This window comes from Perna viridis, chromosome 9 (assembly GCF_037379345.1).
Source record: "Perna viridis isolate PV_CMFRI_1.1 ecotype Kerala chromosome 9, ASM3737934v1, whole genome shotgun sequence".
Classification (NCBI taxonomy): domain Eukaryota; kingdom Metazoa; phylum Mollusca; class Bivalvia; order Mytilida; family Mytilidae; genus Perna; species Perna viridis.
In genome coordinates, this window is record NC_142453.1 from 16,371,163 (window position 1) to 16,391,051 (window position 19,889).

Here is a 19,889-nt window from a genome sequence, read left to right on the forward strand (position 1 = left end):
AGTAAATGAGCAACTCGGACTCCACTAAAAGCTGGGATATACGAAACAAGTACATTTTTTTCCTGTTCGACATGAATCGGGCTCTTATATATACATAGTGCTTTTTTAATTAATTTAATTTTATTTTGTTTTCTTTTCTTTTGTTTTGTTTTTAGGGGGTAACCGTATTTCAACTGTATTCTACCTCTGTATCTTTTGACTTCGAATGAACCGCTTGCAGTTGCACTTTATTCTCTCTCTCTCTTCTTGAGTTTTCAGTTGTACACTTTTCTCTCTTTCTTTTCTTGCGTTTTCAGTTGTACACTTTTCTCTCTTTCTTTTATCGCGTTTTCAGTTGTACACTATTCTCTCTTTCTCTTCTCGAATTTTCAGTTGTATATTAATTCCGCACTTCTTATGTTGATATTTGCTTCTTATAATCTAATGAATCTTTGTGTTGTAACCCGCTTGACGAGCCGAGTAATAATAATCTGCGTGTCCTCCCGTCCGTTCGTTGCTACCCTTTAACTCTTGATGATAATTGGTCACCCCTATAAAGAAATGTTTGAAGCACGTTTTCACAAGACTTCAGAAAAGTCTCGAATATGGATTACACAGCGTATAACATTAGAACATTTTAAGTTATACTAAATTGTCTACACAGAGGTGATATTTGCTCGTTCAAAGATTTTTCTGCCACACTCAGTAATAATCCCCAAGCAGAATAATACATTTTATCTGTTTGAAAGCGAATTAATGTTTTAAGACTGTTCTAATTGTATATTGATTTGCTTAAGCAGCAGTAATATACCAACCATAAGTTTATTGTTTGTTTGTTGGGGTTTAACGTCCTAGCAGCAATATTTCAGCTATATTCAGACGATGAACATGAAATGGGTGATAAAATGAACATGAAATGAAAAAAAGGATGGGACACAAGGATAATAGGGTCGACAAATTTTGATTGCCACTAGAAAAAGTGGGGATGGGTAAGGTCGGACAATTTATCCTCCTATGGCGGAGCGCAAAGGTTCCTACTCCTATCGAATACCACAGCAGGGTTCTTTAACGTGCGAGGAACGTGACATCTTTCCCAACACGGTGCACCACTATATTTTGCGGTCAGGTTTTCCGTATTATAGCATGACAACCCTAGCATGTAACATGCCAGGGGTACCCCATTCCACCACCTGGGGCACACATTCCTCTGTGGGCAGAGCGCCTAGTCCCCGGCTAGGTTTCTGAGCACTATTTAGTCGCCTTTTACGACAAGCTTAGTGCTGCTGCAGGCCTATTCATTCAACACCCGGACCTGCACGGGGCACCATAAGTTTAAATAAAGTTTCATTTTGGTGAAATCGACAATATTAGTGAACGTGTTCTTTCGGAATTAATTTTGTACTCACTAGTTTAATAAAGTTGGGCCAAACTAAAAATTCAATTGCAATTTTTTATTGAAATATTTCCCGAAATTACAAGAACTCAGCCCAAACCCACGACGTAAAACCATTAAGGCAAAACACGGAAACTGACATCCACCATCTCATTACATCCTCCTGTTTTTTCTCTTACACGTAAGCCGCCCTTAGTCAAGTGCAGTAGTGTCAGTTTGGATTTTTTATCAATAAATTGTATGTGCAAGTTCTAGATTTATAACACCATAGCTAGTATTATTCATACACGTGCTTGAAAAACGGGAGATACATTGTATATAGTATATGTAGTCATGCTGTCCGTCCGTTCGTCCGTCCCCGCTGCTTTGTCGCTACTCATCTCAAACCGGTGAATGAAATTCAATGAAATAAATGAAGCCATTGTAAACCTCCTTTTTATGTTTAAATTACTTATAACACTTCCTACATACATGTAGTTCCTAAGGATGGGAGCGGGTGTCAAATACATGTATATCACCAAAAAGAGTTTCTACACATAGTCTCATCTTATCAAGAATAATTGCACCCGTAAACATTCTTTCCGAGTACTCAGTATTGGAAGTTATGTATATGAAAATATTTGGAAATATTTAGACGGAGGCGCTTTCAGAAAATTTAAAAATATTATGGATGGCATAACTTAAAACTCAATAAAGATAATAATACAAAAACAGACTTATATGAATTAGAAAGTCACTCTCTAGTTAAACCTGGAACCATCAACCGCCCAATTCTATTGGACGACTGCTGGACAATACTTACATGTACAAAGATTTCAATAGAAGTTGCATTATTTTAATATACAAGATATAATTCAGAAATCCCCCAGTACACAGATTTTCGACACTAAGACTAAATTCCCCTTTATCCTTAAAAGTTGCCAATCAAGGAAATCAGTTTTCAAAACAATCATCAATTCAATAGACCATTCACAGCTTTTGGATTTTGGATGAATGGAAAGGTGCAGACGATTGAGGTGATCTCGGAAATGTTTTCTTTAATCAGGCTATAAACCTTTTCCTAAGGTATTTGATTGAAACTGTGAAGAAAATATACACAAAATGCCAAGTCAAAGGTTGTGTCTCTAGTAAGAAGTTAGATAATGGCATCATTGACGGCGTATAAGATTAATTTTATGCTGATAAGCTGACAAAATCGCATCCTAGATTTTCGTCTACAGTACCTTGTTTGATAAGTAATTAAATTTGTTATCAAGGGGGAATCATTTTTGAAATTAACTTTAAATTAAATTATTCTTTCTTTTCGCGACACATCCGTTAAAACTGCTATATATACTGATACAAGTAAGCTTCTTTCATACAAGTCTTGTTTGGTTTATTGACGAAGCTGAAACAGAAGTACCCATAATGCAACAGAAAGTAAGATATTTGTTTTATTCTGATATTTTAACCTGTTTAAGCGGACTGGATCCTTGGACTTAAATATTATTTTTGGTACCAGTGGCAGATCCAGACGGGGCAAAGGGGACGTTCGCACCCTCCCCCCTCCAAGTGTGATTTTTTTAGCATGAAATCTGGATTTTTTCACAAATTCTACCCGAACACCAAAATTCAAAGTTTTTAATTTAATTCTATTTAAATAGAACCTGATTGATCCGCCCCTCGTTACAAAAGGTCTGAAGTTGAAAATACATTGATTCAAGGTGAAACAAAACCAATCAAACATTTATGGTAAGAAAAAAAATAATGGGTTTTGATTTTGTTTTTGTTCTTTTTTTTCTGCATTTACACAAATTGCATGTAAAAAAAGGGAAATCGCCAGTAAATCTTTGACAATTAAACGTACGAATAGATCCGGCCTATTGTATAAGCAATCGATGAAAATAACGTGGGGAATGTAGTCTTTAAAGTAATGGCGTATTACTTGTGCGTATAATTTTAGATTCCTCATAAAATAGTGACATCGTTTGGGAAACTTAAGGAGGTAGACCTAGGGTAAGGGACACAACTCTTACAAATCATTAGAACGTTTGTATTCAGCTTTTGGCATCAATGTTATGTAAGCAACAAAGTAACTCAGATTGATCTCATTCTGTTTTATTAAAGGAAAGCTTGACCTCAAGAGTTATTTCCCTTATAAATCAAAAATGCAACAACATGCCACCCTTGTAGTTATTAAATGTGTATCACAAATGAACATGTACTTTATACATCTTAAAACGTCGGAGCAATAAAGTGACAACTTGAATGTACATGGTTTATGCATATCTGGGGAGGATCCAGACTTATTGAGGTGGGAAGTGTGGGTATCTAGAAAGATGTAAAAAAAATGGATGACATTTTTTTTAGCCAAACATTTCAAAATTTTGCACAAATTAAACGTAACAAAACGGGGACTAACCCATGGGACCCCTATATACACCCTCCCCTGAATTTTTATAGTAAGCGTCAATTTTGATCGTACTTTTCTCATAGTTGAAAACACATGTATAATGCAGTGAAAAATATATTTATTACACATGTATATAATCTATGTTTTTAGATGAGTCCCACTACACTTGTCTTTATAATTCTACTGACAAAGTGTCTGGAAGGTTTACCTGTCATCAAAAGTGGTCATTGCACTGAACCAAACGATTACATTTTGCAATCTGAATTCGACAAAATAAATAATGGACTCGATATAAAAACTTTGTTTTTAGAATCATATCACGCAGATGTAAACGCTAGTGTTCAATTTGAGTTGATTTTAAGAATGAACCAGTTCGAAAGTTCTAGTGAAAATTGTGACCACAAAACAAGAGGTGGTAACTTGCCGTTGAAACAGAGAGCGCTCTGCCCTTGGACAATAGCAGAGAGTGACACCGACAACGGTACTTTCCCAAGGAAACTCTACTGGGCTAAACCTCGTTGTAAGAACTGTAAAGGACTAGATAGTTCGTTTGGCTGTGAAAGGATCCATGTCAGAATTTATGTTTTGAAACGTTCAACTAATTGCAACGATAAGGGTGAATACATCTATAATAAAGAGGTATATAATTTACCTATTGCTTCTGTGTGTGCCAAAGGGAGAGAATTCGAAAACAGCCAACGCAGGACAAACCCAAAACATGGTGGTTTTACTCTACCGATACCTTTACGGAAATAAGGCTATTTTTCTACAAGTGTACGACGTCCCGAATGCCTTTTGCGTGATCAACGTGTTTAAATTTCTATACATCCGCATTACTTACATGTACATTCCGTGGGTATTCCTGAAGGACAAACACTCAGTTTCTTTTGTAATTTTTATGTTTTGTAAACATGTTCATTTTGAGATTATTACTTTTTTTATGTATTACAAACATTTTATACCATTTTAGCAATAATACTCAAATAAAGCGCTTTTGCAAGTCGAGTTTGTGAAATTATTATTGTTAATGTATGTGACACGCAGAAGATGAATTATTTTATGCATGGCCTTTCGAGTAACACGAAGTATAGCGGAAATGTCCGAGTAATTCCGATTGATGCGCGTCAACGGATTGGGAAAAAAAGATGATTCGAGAAATAGAAAGACAGTAAGAGACTTTTAACGTACATTTCTCACTTTGATGTTAGATTCGAATTTTCTCGAATCTTAATGGGATAAAGAGATGAAATGAACGCTTAGATAGACTCTTTTGTGGTAAGTTGCTGAGCATGTTGAATATACTCTTCTGCTAGGCCTTGGTAGAACAAAAGAATTTTCCTCGCGGAAGTGTATATTGAGCATGATCATCGACTGCCCAACAGTTAGTTTGAAAGGGTCTATTCTGTTATTATATATCGGTCAGTGTAAGTAGAAATAAATATCCATTGAAAACAAGTAAATACTATTACACAGGATTGGGGAAACAAAATGAACTCTTTGTCGTCTAAAAATATCTAGTTCATAAATTTTATACTTGTTATAGTGCAAAAATAACTAAATACATGTATATGTTCCAAAAAATAGGGATTAACTTGAAAAAAAAAATAAACACTCACAAATAAAGATATCGCGTTAACAAAACAAATCAAAAGCTGAAAACCCAGATTATATATATGTAATTTTATGAACTTGTGATATCATGGGTTGACAGTATATTGAAATACCCGGATACCATAACGTAAGTTATTCTTATTTTGTTTATAGGAACATAATTTTAGATATGAAGTCATTTAATCTTTAAGTTGACAAAACCTGCTTAGAGCACAAATAAACATTTATATAAAGAATCCTTGTGGCTAGGGGCAACCGCTTTACCAAAGACATGAACCAGATATAGGATAATCGATGACGTCATGGTAAACGATTGAATAATTTCCATTATACTGTAATTACGACAAAAATCCTCACTGAAACAAATATTACAATTTTCGAATGATTTATTGTAGTTTTAGGTTTTACAATGTATGACAGATACATGTATTTCATGCATCAAACACGTGCGTTTGATTTGGTGAAAACAGGATCCAGGGATCTTGAAAAAAGGGGGGTTCCAGTGCTCATTTTTGCCAAAATCTGCGGGATCTGGGGATGGACAGCTAGAAAGGGGATGAGATACTAAGGGTGAAAGGAGGAAGATGAGGAGATGGGCAGCGATACAGAGAAATGGAATAATAAGGGTTGAAGATGAATGATGAAGAATATGGCGTTGGTAGGAGGTGGGAAACTGCGGAGGTCGGTTTTTCTTTTACATGTATTTATATATCCTTGGAGAAATGTTTGAGTGAGAAAAGGGTTGGAGATTGGATACATGTATGGGTATCTGGAAGTGCCCCCCCCCCCATTTTGTCCATCCCCTAAGCGATATGACTATGTTGAAAGCTACCTTTTGGATCTAAAATCAAATTTAATAATTGTTGGAGAAGAGCTTTTTTTGGAGAATCTAGGACATAAAGTCAGGTTGTAGATTACATGACTTGTACGTCATCTTACATGTATTAAAAACCCTCTCGCCCTTTTTTTCAGGATAAAAATCTTTTTCAGTGTGATAGAATGTTTTTAACCATTAATTTCCTTCCTTGCACTTCATAAAACAAATGATGTTAAACTGAATGGAGTATAATACTTTAAACCATTAGTTTTATACCCTTACATGTACAACGAAGCTCAAGCTAGTGAACAATAAAAAAGCGCGGGAAAAAAGCCTACACCTAAAAATCATATAACATTACAAACCAAGAACGGACTATGCTATTTTATTACGCACATTAATTTATGTTTCATTAGATAGTTTCTTGATAAAATTTTTGACAGTATTGTGTTTATGCACGTACTTCTAATGCAATTCAAATTGCTTTATTGAAACTGCGGTTCTAGTACATGTATGACGTAATTCAAAGCTCTTTAGACCACATCCATGGTAAACGAGTGATATTAAACACGTGACCAACATTTCGTGCAACACATAGGCTGCGTCTATTCATAAACATGAGCAAACTTGTCCTATTATAATCGAAATAAATCTCCATTTCATCATTGTTTTACCATGGGCTGCCTTTTTCTGTCGTTATTTAATACCTCGCTTTCGCTCGGGGTAAAACAATGCGACATACAATGCGAATGGCCAACAGTGATAAAATGAAGTGATTTACTTTTTAATTGAAAAAAAAAAATAAAATTTTGAATGCTTTTTGTAGACTTAACATTGGCTGAATATAAAGGGGACAGAATGCCCAGCCTATTTATTATTATTTTTTAAATTTTATATTTTCTATTTGAAAAAAGATTGAAAAAAAGCGGTTCATTAAGATAAACAAGACAAAGTCGTTATTTAGCTTTAGATTCTTCATAGACGTAGATCAAAGTAGTTTGCATTCTGATATACTAGTAATTAATTACTTTTGGACCTTGGGTTAGGACCCTCTCTCCCCCTCATTGGTAAATCTCTGGACCTGACATTGATAACTCAAGATCTGTCAACTTTAACTACATAGCTCAATTCAGTTACATGAAGACAGAATAATTATGTTAAATATAAGCAATTCCACCTCTATATAGATACAAAATTACACCCCCTATTTTTTGGTAAAAAAAATAGATATAGACACTAAGTTAAAAACATACAAATAAACAAACAAAAAAGAAAAAAGAAATAAAAAAACAACATGATACAATAATGACCGGCCACTGTTCAATTTCACTCCTCGAAAAGGCATTTCTATTTATAGTTAAATCGTAACAAGAATATGACAATAAGGAGTGTGAAGGGAATCCTGATTTTATCCATATGCACATCCAAGACATTTGGCCGTTAAGTAACCAATTTAGTGAAAACACAGCCCTTAATTGGTTGTAAAAGTATAGCGTACGAATTTTTTATGGCCACTTGACGAGAGGTTCCTTGCATGACAGAAACTGCTAAATTTGAAACTAGACTTCGCCAGAACAGTTCATACATGGACACTAGAAATTAGCTAGTGAACTATCTAAACCTTGAGTGGCAAGTCAAAGCTTTGTCGTAGGAAAGTCAACTTAAGGGGTACCCTGCACTACACTTTTTGTCAACTTTGACACATGAAAGGTTCTCCGAAACGCGCAATGTAAAGTTCATATGTATTAGTACCTAATTTTCCAAAAAGTAATTTGAAATGCATTAGAAGTACGTGCATAAACACAATACTGTCAAAACTTTTATCACATAAATTATATGTAGTAAAATGGTATAGTTCATTTTGGGCTTGTTATGTTTTATGGTTTTTAGGTATTTGGGATTTTTCCGGGCTTTCTTATTGTTCGCTAGCTTGATCGGGCTTATTGTTCGCTGGCCTATTATTGGCTAGCTTGATCTTGGTACATACATGTATACATGTCTTATTGTAATCATGTCTGCTTTTTCTCCATTTTAGGTGTATATATTTTTCTTTCAATTCCGCCCTACTTTCTTACTATATAAGTATATCAGAAGCATTGGCTGGTAATGACTGCTAGATACAAGGTTTCCATTATTTGGATTCCCAGGTTATACATGTATGTGGAAGAAGACAATTAGTTCAAACAAGGGCGAATACAGGATTTTAGATTTTTTTTTTTGGGGGGGGGGCGCACTGTTAATTTTTTAGGTTAAATTTCTTAAATATTCTTCTAGAGTGGGTGCAATATAGATTTCTTTTGTGTTAGCGAGAAATTAAAGTTTCAACCTAAAACCGCCTAAATCCTATCGTGACAACCCATGCTTTGCAAATTTAGGGGGCGCACACCCGCCACGCACCCGCCTGAATCCGCCTCTGTGAAACATATATTGTAGTTTTAAAACGTGTCATATAACATGATTGGCGTGAATTATGAAGTGTTCTGAAACGATGTCAATTTCCGGAACTCGATGAAGTACTATCTCTATATGGTGTAAATATGAATTACGTTTTTTTTTTTGGACAGAGTTGTGACCTGCTGTTAAATGTAGGTTGATTAATGAATTGTAGTTAGATTTCCTGTGGCAGATGGTATTAACATGTATAATGCTTTTCAATACGAGAACGATTGACCAATCGAAAAGACACTTTTTTTTGTCCTAGTCCGACACGCTGAACTGAATCGCTATTTTGCCAGCTAATAGTAGCAACAGCCCATGGTGCACATGAACCCCACTAGGACACATTATTCTGACTCCAAGCCAACCATGCTGCAGTCGTTACTATATCCTCTAAATACTGTGTATTTACAAAGAAGCAGTGACTTCCAATTTCAGGTCATTGGTGTTACTCGACAGACACGGCCTCCCACACTTGAGTTGATTATTCTGCTCCAAATCTATCGTGTCGGTGTTTCGTGTGAAAACACGTACATGTGTACATGTAACTTACATGTATGTACATTTTCCATTATGTATCATTATTCAACTTACGTCTACCATTGAATTTTAAAATCATCAACAAAAGTAGCCTTGAAAAGGTTATATATAATAAACTAGAGGCTCTCAGGGGGTTTAAATGGCTCACATTTCTTGATAAAGCAACATTCTATTGAATTATTTTTTTTGTAAAAGCGGCCAGGTTTTTTTTTTCTTCGATAAAATTTCCTAACGCTCATACCTAAGGAAAATTCATGTTTATTTAACTTTCATTTAATTATGTCCTGTTGTTTCTGAGGAGAACATTTTATAGCAGCAACAACACTGCAAATAGCGAAAAAACGTTGAAAAAGCTTAAGGACAATAACACCAACATGGCTTAAGAGATTTACGCAAGAAGACTAACCACATATATCTCAAAAACTGTTACCCAAATGTTGACTAGGTTAAAGTGTTCAGCATGATGAGATCTATCCGTGGTCAAATATTCATGTAAATGTTAAGCCACGATGGAGTCATTGCCAGACAGAATTTAATGAAAATAATTGCTTGCTCAATAGATATTAAGAATTACTATCCTACTTGAAGGAAAAAAGACATGGCCGCTTTTACATATAAAATAATGTTGATTATCGAGCCAGTTGAGCGACTTATTCTCTTTAGAGAAAACGGCAAATGTTTTTCAACGGATCAAAAATCCCTACAGCTGTTTAGGCAGAATACCTTAAGAATCATTTATACCGAGTTTGTTTCTAATTGGACCAGTAGTGTTTTGAAAAATTGTTAACGACGCCAACCCATGACTATAAGGGCCAGGTGAAGCAAAAAGCAGGCGCGGATCCAAGGACTGGTGTACCGGGCGTACGCCCCCTTCAATGAGTAAGAAAAAAAATTTCCGACCACAAGTTTCACCCCATAATATTTTTTGCCTTGCTTTGCACGGCATTTAATTCAATTTACGCCCCCTAAACTCAAATTCTGGATCCGCCCCTGAAAAGGACGATTAAAAATGTCAATCGTAGTTAAAAGAGGGAATATTCCTTTATAAGCAGGTTTTATAAAAGAAGGTTAATTTTTATTTTCATCGCATATGACTAATAAATTGCAGGTTAATTTAAAAGATTGTATTTACATTCGAAATAATGACAATGTTTTAAAAAATACATAAATGTTTACATTTCAACTAATAGTTCAAACTTTCAAAGTTTTATAGGATAAAAACTCGATAACCTATACGGGAGTTACCCTCATCCCACGATTTGTTTCAAACATGTTTATTTTAAGAAGTGTCCTCATCGAATTATCTGCGCAAATTCTTGTTTCTTGAGATTGTAAAAGAAATTCCTTTGATATTTTCTATGGACTACTATTTTTGTATTCTTGACAATCCGGAAACTAAAAGTTTACATGTTTCAGAAATGTGTATTTCGGTACACGTGACTTACAAAATATCGATGCGTCAGTAATGAGATTATTCGAACACGTAAAAATTCAAGAGCGTTTATTCAGAACTTCACATTTTTTATTTCATTTCATTTGAAGTGACTACTTAAAGTTTACATACATGTATTGTATTTATCAAATACAAAACGTGTGTGCTAATATTAAGTAGTCTAATTTAAGTTTAAAAATTTAATTTTTGACACCACTTACATTTACAAAGCCGATCTAAGATAACAACTATCAACAATCTGTTCAAATTTGTCTTACTTAAAATTGATCTAGATCTATTCAGCATTTGGGGTTTTTACGGTCTTGACTATCCTTACGTATCTCGCACGACCGCCTCTTACGGTGATTCTGTTAGTAATGCCAGTTAGTAGTAGAAGGTAGCGATGCTCAGCCTTCGGGATACCTGACCGAAGAGCTCAGTCAGCATATGTCTTACTAGTGGCTGCGCTGCTGTGTTGACGCTCTGGCCTACTCCCAGACCCCACGTGGGTTCGAGAGCGTTTCCCGACTCTAACTGTTTGGGAGTATGTCAGCGTGAAGAGTGTTTTTTACTCTTTGACCTTAAGGACGCTTTTCTATGGAATCTGCTTCTTGATTGGCAAAACATTGATAACTTAGTGGCGTTCAAAAAAACGGTATCGAAACTTGAAATAGCATTCAAAAACCGTATCAATAATTTGAATTGAATGCCATGTGTTATTTTCTTGAAAGAAATGTAGAAATTTAGAAGTAAAATTTTACTGTGTCGGCTATCTGTTTTTTTTTTTAATAGTACCTGTTTTTGTTTTTGTTTATGCTTATCATATGCCTTTAGCACGTACAGTCTGTTTCAATCATTCCTGTATGAATTTGGCGGATGAAAGGCTATCATTATAATTCATTGTGAAATTATTTCGACCGTGTTTTTGACGATTTTCAAGCCCCACTGACAGGATGTGTTTGTCTTAACTTGCGAGGTGATTCTTGTGCATGACAAGTTATTTCACATGCGGTTCATCAATTTTATAAACACAGGGAATATTCGATATGATTAATTTGAAATAGATAGCACTATTATCATAATTAAATAATTGGAAATATGATAAATGAAGATGAATCAAATTAATGTTCATAGATTTATTAACAATAAAAGAATAATGCATAAAAGCTAAAAAAAATATCAAGACACACATGCACTTATCAATAAACACAAAGTTATTCTAAAAATACAACTATTTTAATATCATGAATTTGCAAAAAAAACAATAAAGAGACAGTACAAAAACATTAAAACATTACATAACAATATGATAGAATTTGTATCTATTAGTTTATCACAGCTGCATGATTTTACCAGCACTAATAGGGAATCCACATTTGATTTAAATAAAAAAAACATTTAAATTTGTAAAACTTTGGCGAGGTTAATGCACATTTGTCATACATGTGACTTCAATGTGAACAAAAATCACATGCATGCAGGCAGCATTCAGGTTTAAATCTAAATATATTTCATATAACGAGTTGATGATAATTTATTGATTCACAAGGACGACTAGATTTTAATATGGAGTTGAATAAGTTATGATTTCGATGAATATTGCACATTTCCCATATGAGTATTAATTACAAAAAAGAAAAAAAAAAAAAAAAAAAAAAAAAAAAAAAACCTGAAGCAAAACATACGTTCAATATAACTCCTCTACCATTAGATATTCTTTAAAACGTTTTACCTCCATAAAGTATACTACCCACTCAAAATTTAGTTCAGGTCAGAATTTTACACTGATTTTAAACATCATCAAGCAATTATAAGCCGATGATGTCATTGCAAAACAAAAGCAACAAAAATGTTAGTAAAATAAAACAATAAAAACGACAAAAGCATTATCAAAATCCTTGCTAGTTTTGTTTGTTTGTATTTTTTTTCATTTTTCACAACCATCACGGTGAATGTGTCCATAGGACAATACACACTTGGGTTCCAGTGACTCCGGAACGTTGCTTAGGATAATTGGTCACTTACATCGTTGGGGGTCCATCGTCTGCTGGGGGGGATACCGGATTACCATTCACAACTTCCCGCTGCTGAGCACACACAAAAGCAATTGTTACGTAAGTGTCTGTTTCCTCGTACTCGTATTTTCCATTCTGACATCCAGTTCTCTTTAACGTTTTGATTTTGTGTTGCACTCGTTCACAGTTTTGGTCACCATTTGACCCGATGCACTTTTGACATTTTGAGTTTGCTGTGTACAATTCTCGTGGATATACCTCAGCATTGTATGGAGTTTTCTGTAAGTACCATGGGCATGAATTACGCACCATTAAGGGAAAGTCTCCTTTTAAAAATGTTGAAGGGCAACTACTTTGGGTTTTATCAACACCATGGAATACCAAAGTTTGAAAATCAATTTCTAATGTGACTTTATTCCAGCCTTCTGTGAAAAATAATGTTCTATAGTCGTTGCCACCATTTATACTTAAAAACTTTGAGTGCAAATCTGAAGGTTCTTGGCAGGTTGGGGCGCCAGCAACTTCAGCTATGAAGCATGTCATCAGCAGTACAAAAGATTTAATCATCTGTAAATTAAAAATGAAACACAAAATAAGACAAATGATACATGTACTACGCCATTTACTATTTATATAATTAATATATTTTTGTTTACTTGAATAACTCTAATGAAATTTAACCAAATCAACTGAACTGACAAAGTCAAAAACATCCCCATAACTGAATTAATGATAAAAAAAACAATTTGCATAATCAAATGAGGGAATAGTCATATATTTCTAACATAAAACATAAAAAGCAGAAATTAAAAATTGGTATAAAAATAATATAATTTGCATATGTTGAACATGTATCAATCTAAGTTACATGCAGGATTAATCTATGAATTAAACTGCTGTAAGATTATAAATGATCACTAAATATCAATGCTAGAACGCTATACCCATAATAGTAGCTAAAATTCATTTTAAAGATATTTAATATTTTCTGTGGCTTTGTGTACACGGACATAGTGAACCACTAATAGTCATATATGATATGATATGACTGCAGGCGATTTTGTATCTTACTTTTTGGAGTTGCATTTTTTCGCTAGTTGAATTTCAATTCTTTCTTGCAAGTATCTGTCTGTTTCTTCAGTAGTTAAACTTGTTAATGATGCTACTGACGAAGATTATGCTCGCTTTTATTTACATGTATTTGAATAAGGATATCTATTTTTAGAAAATGTACAATAAACGGAAGCTGAAGTAGGTTGGTTAATATAAGAACGTATATGTGGAAACAATGTGTTATCGTCTTTAACACAACACGGAAGAAAGGAAGTTACTGGTTTTATCAAAGTTTTAAAATACCCGTTGTATATATTTCGGTACTTTTAGAGGGGAAATAAATTTATTGATTTTTTCTGATAAATTACGTGTAATCGTCTCTACGTCACTTGTTTATTGATAAATTTGATAAATAATTTTTTAAACTTTAATATTAAGTAATGTGTTTATGTATGAAATACGATGTTTAAATTTCAACTTATTATAAGTAATTTTTGTGTGTCATAACATTTTGAGTTTTGTGTATGTGGTGACTTTAATGATAAGTTATATACGAATTGAATATAGGTAATATTTGAGTATTCAGAATCAGACTAGCAAATTAATGTCAGCGCAAATTTTGGTGTGGGGTCCACTTAAAGTTCATAATGTAGTTTTTTTAATTTTGTATAAAAAATCTGTAAGTTTATATTAGAGAAATATTTAAATATGACTATATCACACATTTTCTTTCATTCTAAACTTTCATTGATTCATAGATTATCTTAAGTAGCAGCAAATATTTATAAACACCCTCGTTTGTTCCTTGTAAAAAATTCCAAATATCTGAAAGGATTTTAGTGTAAACATTTTGTTTCTTGATAATGAAATAAAATGAATCACTACTAATAGGGTAAAATTATATATTATATGTAATGTTTATGTTGAACACGACTATGTTGTGTTAGCAAAACGTACAGTATTTTGTAAAAGATACATGTACATGAAAGTAGGTTGTAGTATAAATATATAATAAGGTTATTGTCTGATGGAAAAAGAGTTCTGTATATTGAAAAAAAAACAAAAAAAAACACACACACACACACAGTATGAAGAAAAAATAGGCACAGAAAAAAATTGGTGAGTATTATATATAATCACCTATTTATTAACTTAATGTCAGAAAAAGCGTACAAACAAGAACAGATATAGAAATCAAATATACATTAAAACACTGAATTACCGCTAGTGATACAGCTCTTGGATAGTATAAACTTCTCACTTACACAATATACCATATACCCCCTTTCCCATTCCCCGTTGTCCCCATCCCCATTCCCCTTAGAAAAATCCCCACCCCCATTGAATCCCCATTGCATATTTCTTATCAAATATTTACATTATCAAATTAAAGTTTATATTAACAAAGTCTTCAACATTTAAACTGATATCTTGAATTTAATTAAATATAGTTTTCATGTCAATAAATACTTTAAAAACTAATTTCCCCATCCTCCCCACTCAAAATCCCCATCCCTCCATACAATATCCCCACCCACTATCCCCATTCCCCCATATACCATAGAATGGGAAGTTTTACTATATTGGCAATCGTGTTAATTTCTTTATATTTCGACTAAAGCAACATGATAAATAATGATGGTGCTAATTTACTTGGTTTGTAAATTTGTCTGTACTTGTATGAATTTGTGTATTTGAGAACTTGTAATACCTATAATTTTACAACGAGATTTTTTACATTTCGATTGAAAATTGATAGAGAGTATACCTTGAATAATAACACTAACAGTATAGAATTGAAACGTGCAATTTCCACATTACATGTGATACTTTTACATATGGATCCATATCAGAGTTAGGCCGTCCGTTATGGTCATTAGCAATTAGTGCGGAACTTCTAATGATGAAATACATACAATGTACAATGCAGCTCAGAAGTTATATTTATGGCAAAACAAAAATATATATATATCTGAAATGCAGTTCCAAATTTGCATTATTTTCATTTTTCGAAATAGTTAATCTAATCTAAGGTAAACAATATCTATAAAGTTTTAGTTTTTCTTGCAATGATATATAGAACAATTTGTCCGTGTGTCTGTAAATGCTGTGTGTCAGTTGCAATCTTCTTAGAGTGAAAAAACAGTTACTTTGTTTTCTTTTGTCTTCACTTCTTTTGAACTCTGTAAAGGCATAGTTAAGATGAACATCCTATTGTGTTTTGCTCTATCCATTACAGTGAATCCTGTCTAAACAATACCCTTACTAAATGATTAGCCTATCCAAACCAAACCCTGGCTAAATCATTAGCCTGTCTAAATTAAACACTGGCTAAATAATTAGTCTGTCTAGACCAAACCCTGACTAAATCAATAACCTGTCTAAACCAACAATATGTCTAAACCAAACCTTGGCTAAATCATAAGTCTGTCTATACCAAACCCTGGCTAAATCATTAGCCTGTCTATACCAAGCCCTGGCTAAATCGTTAGCCTGTCTAAACCAAACCTTGACTAAATCTTTAGCCAGTCTCAAGCAATCCCAGACTAAATCATTAGCCTGTCTCAACCAATCCCAGACTAAATCATTAGCCTATCTAAACCGAACCCTAACTAAATCATGGCACGCAACTTCGAAACAGTTTTTTTTTTGTCGAACGTCACTATGCTATCATTATTTGGCTAATCGGGAAACAAAATTGCAATCAGGTGACTTGCGTTTCCATGGAAGAGCGTCTTTAAGGTCAAAGGGTAAAAAGCAAAAATATACCGACTGCGTCGGAAAAACAAATACATCAAAGTATGAAGCAAAATCTAACACTTATAAGTTCCACTAGTGTATCCCATAGGGTTTTATTAGTATCATGTATCAGACACCGTAGAGGAAAGTGTAAATATGAATTGCTACATTTATGTTTGTTTAATAACTTATTTTTAATTCATATTTAAGTCTTTGAAGCTGTTTCAACCGATATTCTTGTTCATAATGATTAAAACGCCCTTCAAATTCCATTTTTATTCACCATCTAAGTCGAAATTACATTGCATACAATGCTAAAATCAGTCATTATCTTTATATTCTAATATGACAGCATGTGAGCGTATATAATTGGTTACAAAGTTGTTTGTGCTAGGAAGTGTCTTCATACCCACCTTTAATATATTTTGATTAAAAATAAATGATAAGAAATACGGATTTTACAAACAAAAAACTTAAAATAGTTTGATTTCTTCACATAAAACCGTCTGCAGAATATCTAATTTTGGAATGTCTTTAACCAATTATATGATACTATTATTTGTAATCATCCTGTGGTTACGTAGTAATTGTTTAATTACACGAGTGTATTAGACAACATCCAATCAGGTCATACACCGCACAGAGAAGTATTACCAAATTAAATAATTTGTGGCGAAGGATGATTTATCGTAAGTAGTTATGAGTACTACGTTATCGGTTGAATTATGTGTTCACAGTAGTTTGTTTATATATTTTATGTCAAAAGGAACGACGAGTCGATTTATCAGGGTTTAACAGACGTGGATCTTTCTTTTTGTGGCTTTGTGTTTTAAATTTGCGGCTTTAATAGTGTCGGCTTTTTTTTCCTTAAAATAACGCTTAAGCTTTTTGCCAACGTTTCTAAATTTCCTTCAGTTTATCGGCTTGACCTTTGAACCCTCCAGATAATCCAATCATAGTATGATGTCTATGCCCATTTACACTGTTCACAGACAACCTGACAAGACGTACAGTAACTGATGCAGTTGTTCCCAGGATGTAATTCTTAAAATCAATCCTTTCCATGTTAAGGGTGGCTTTGAGCTGAAAAGTATCATCCCATTGGTGTCGTTGTCTCTTCAACACATTCATCATATCCATTCTCGTTATATGCTCTGAATTTTTCGATATGCTATGTTCATTTTTCAGGTTTGGACGATAATATTTGACCAATCAGACCATTGCATTGAGCCGCATGTTTTACTCTGCCAGATCACAGACACAACGACAAAAATAGTGAGACATGACACTCCACTTAGACACATTAAAGCGACTCTCATTCTTTTTGTGGTCACTTAATATTTCTTATATGGCCCACGCGTGGTGTAGTCAGTACTGGTTTGAAAGATTTTAACATTACTTGGTCGTGAATCGCATGCGTCCCTTACTCTGGGCGAGCGTGCTACCGAAAGACGGCCTAGGTGGTTGATAGCATTGTACTTATGACTTATACACAGGAATGTTGTAATTTGTGTTTTCATAATGTTAGAATCACCTTGAAAAATATATGAAATCATGTAGATATCATATGAAAATAACAGGTTTTCTTAGTATTTCTTAAGAGTGTGATGTTGTGTGATTTGGAAAACATATTTGTTTGTTGTACAAATGTAATATTTAATGTATATCATATTTTATATTTCTCCTTTAAAGATATTTTTTCAGTAAATGTTTCGGAGGAACTACTTTAAATATTCAATGTTAAAAGTATTCATTTTTTGTTCATATCTATTTTACCGATATTTTCGTTTTCTCTCCTCAATGGAATAAATGGAATATTTTGATGATGTTATAAATTCAAGCATTACTTTTGGCTGATAAAATAACATATGAATTGTCATTAATGGATTATGACAATCATGAAGGGATCCTGCTTATCACAAATAATTCGGAAAGGTTAAAAAAATGATGGTTTTACTACAAATCCAAATCTGTTTGCGTGAGAAGTGATAGTAACATTTTAAAAACCTAGGCATTTAATCGTTTAAGGATTGCTTGATTATTTCCCCGGAAGAAATCCTTCACAAATAAAACTATATCAAAGGTTTGTCCGTTGTAATACGAATGTAGATCCTGTTAGATATGAGAGATGAAAGTTTTTTAAAGCTCTTGAAAAGTTTCCCATTTACACCATATACCATACCCCAATCCCAATTCCCGATTGTCCCACCCCCATTCCCCATTGAAAATCCCTAATTCCATATAATACCTATTGCATATTTTGTATCAAATATGTATATTATCATTTTTTTTAATTCTTTAACATTGACACATTTTTTAGTGAAATTCAATACATTGTTGATATCAATAAATACTAAAAATTCTAATTTTTCTATCCTATCTATTCACAATTCCCATTTTCCCATATACAATCCCTATTAACCCACCCCATTCACCATCCCCATTCACCATAGAATGGAAAGTTTTTCCCATAAAGTATTGAGTTGGATACCTCTAAAAGGGAAACCAAGAGAACACTATGTTTAGAACGTTTAAACAAGAATCAATCCAGGGATATGGACCAGACAACGAAAGCAAACACACAAAACCAAAAACGTGAAATAAGTAAATAACATTGACCATAAAATTGCATTGACCACATATTCATATTATTTAATCATTCGAAAAAGATTTTTCACTGGTACAGTTTAGATGCAGATATTTTTATACATGTAACACATGTATGCTACAGAAGAAAATAGTTCTGTCATAAAACTCTTTTATATATTTTCCTTTATATAACGGTTGTGATTTATCATTCGGAATGCATAATTGCTCTTTGATAGAAAATGTATATGTGAATAGTAGGTTTTAGTCAAGCTTCACAGAATCAGACATCTGTTTTTCCAGAATTTATCGATGTGTAAAATCGACCAATTCACTCACAAAACAAATAAAAATCCGAACAATGAATGAAATAAAGCAGATAATACAGTGTTTAAGCATTTGAACGGCTCGAAGCGATGTCGTTTACGATTTGTATATAGAAATTACATTGTTGTAGAAATGTTCATCGCTGAGGTCGTAAAAGGTAAAACAAAACAAATAATAATGAACAAAAAGGCATATGCAAATTACATTGGAATTATATCTTTTTAACAAAATGAGTGTTTAACAATGTTTAATATGTGTTATGTTAATGAACATCACACTATTTATGTCTCTTATATTGTAGCATGTGAGTTATATAAAAGTGGCAAGATGTATTGTCCTTTCTGTATTTTTTTTTGTTTTGTTTTGCTGTCCTTATTATATAATATTATTTATCTGTCTTAACAAATATTTTGCTTATGAGGAAACACTTCGATTATGTATCTATTCGTCAATCACTTAAAAATATTCGATTTATTCGCCAACTTGCTCCAAACTCCATCTTTCTTTATCATTACAGTTGTTAGTCATTCAGTGAATTCATTAAAATTTCCTTGGATTAGGATTCACTA

The 19,889-nt window shown here is 33.4% G+C and overlaps 1 protein-coding gene and 1 long non-coding RNA gene across 2 annotated transcripts; one reads left to right on the forward strand and one right to left on the reverse strand.

Annotated features, from left to right (window-relative positions):
* The first annotated feature begins 5,101 nt into the window (after positions 1-5,101).
* LOC148606966 (uncharacterized) lies at positions 5,102-18,493 on the forward strand. Its single transcript, XR_015915207.1, has 2 exons — positions 5,102-5,502; positions 17,596-18,493. It is a non-coding gene; the product is annotated as an uncharacterized LOC148606966 (long non-coding RNA).
* On the reverse strand, positions 11,728-13,777 carry LOC148606967 (uncharacterized). Its single transcript, XM_088545400.1, has 2 exons — positions 13,687-13,777; positions 11,728-13,182 (listed from the first exon to the last, which is right to left on the reverse strand). Exons 1-2 carry the CDS (start codon positions 13,699-13,701, stop codon positions 12,622-12,624), a joined length of 576 nt encoding a protein of 191 aa, XP_088401526.1. The 5' UTR covers positions 13,702-13,777; the 3' UTR covers positions 11,728-12,621.
* Positions 18,494-19,889: the final 1,396 nt, after the last annotated feature.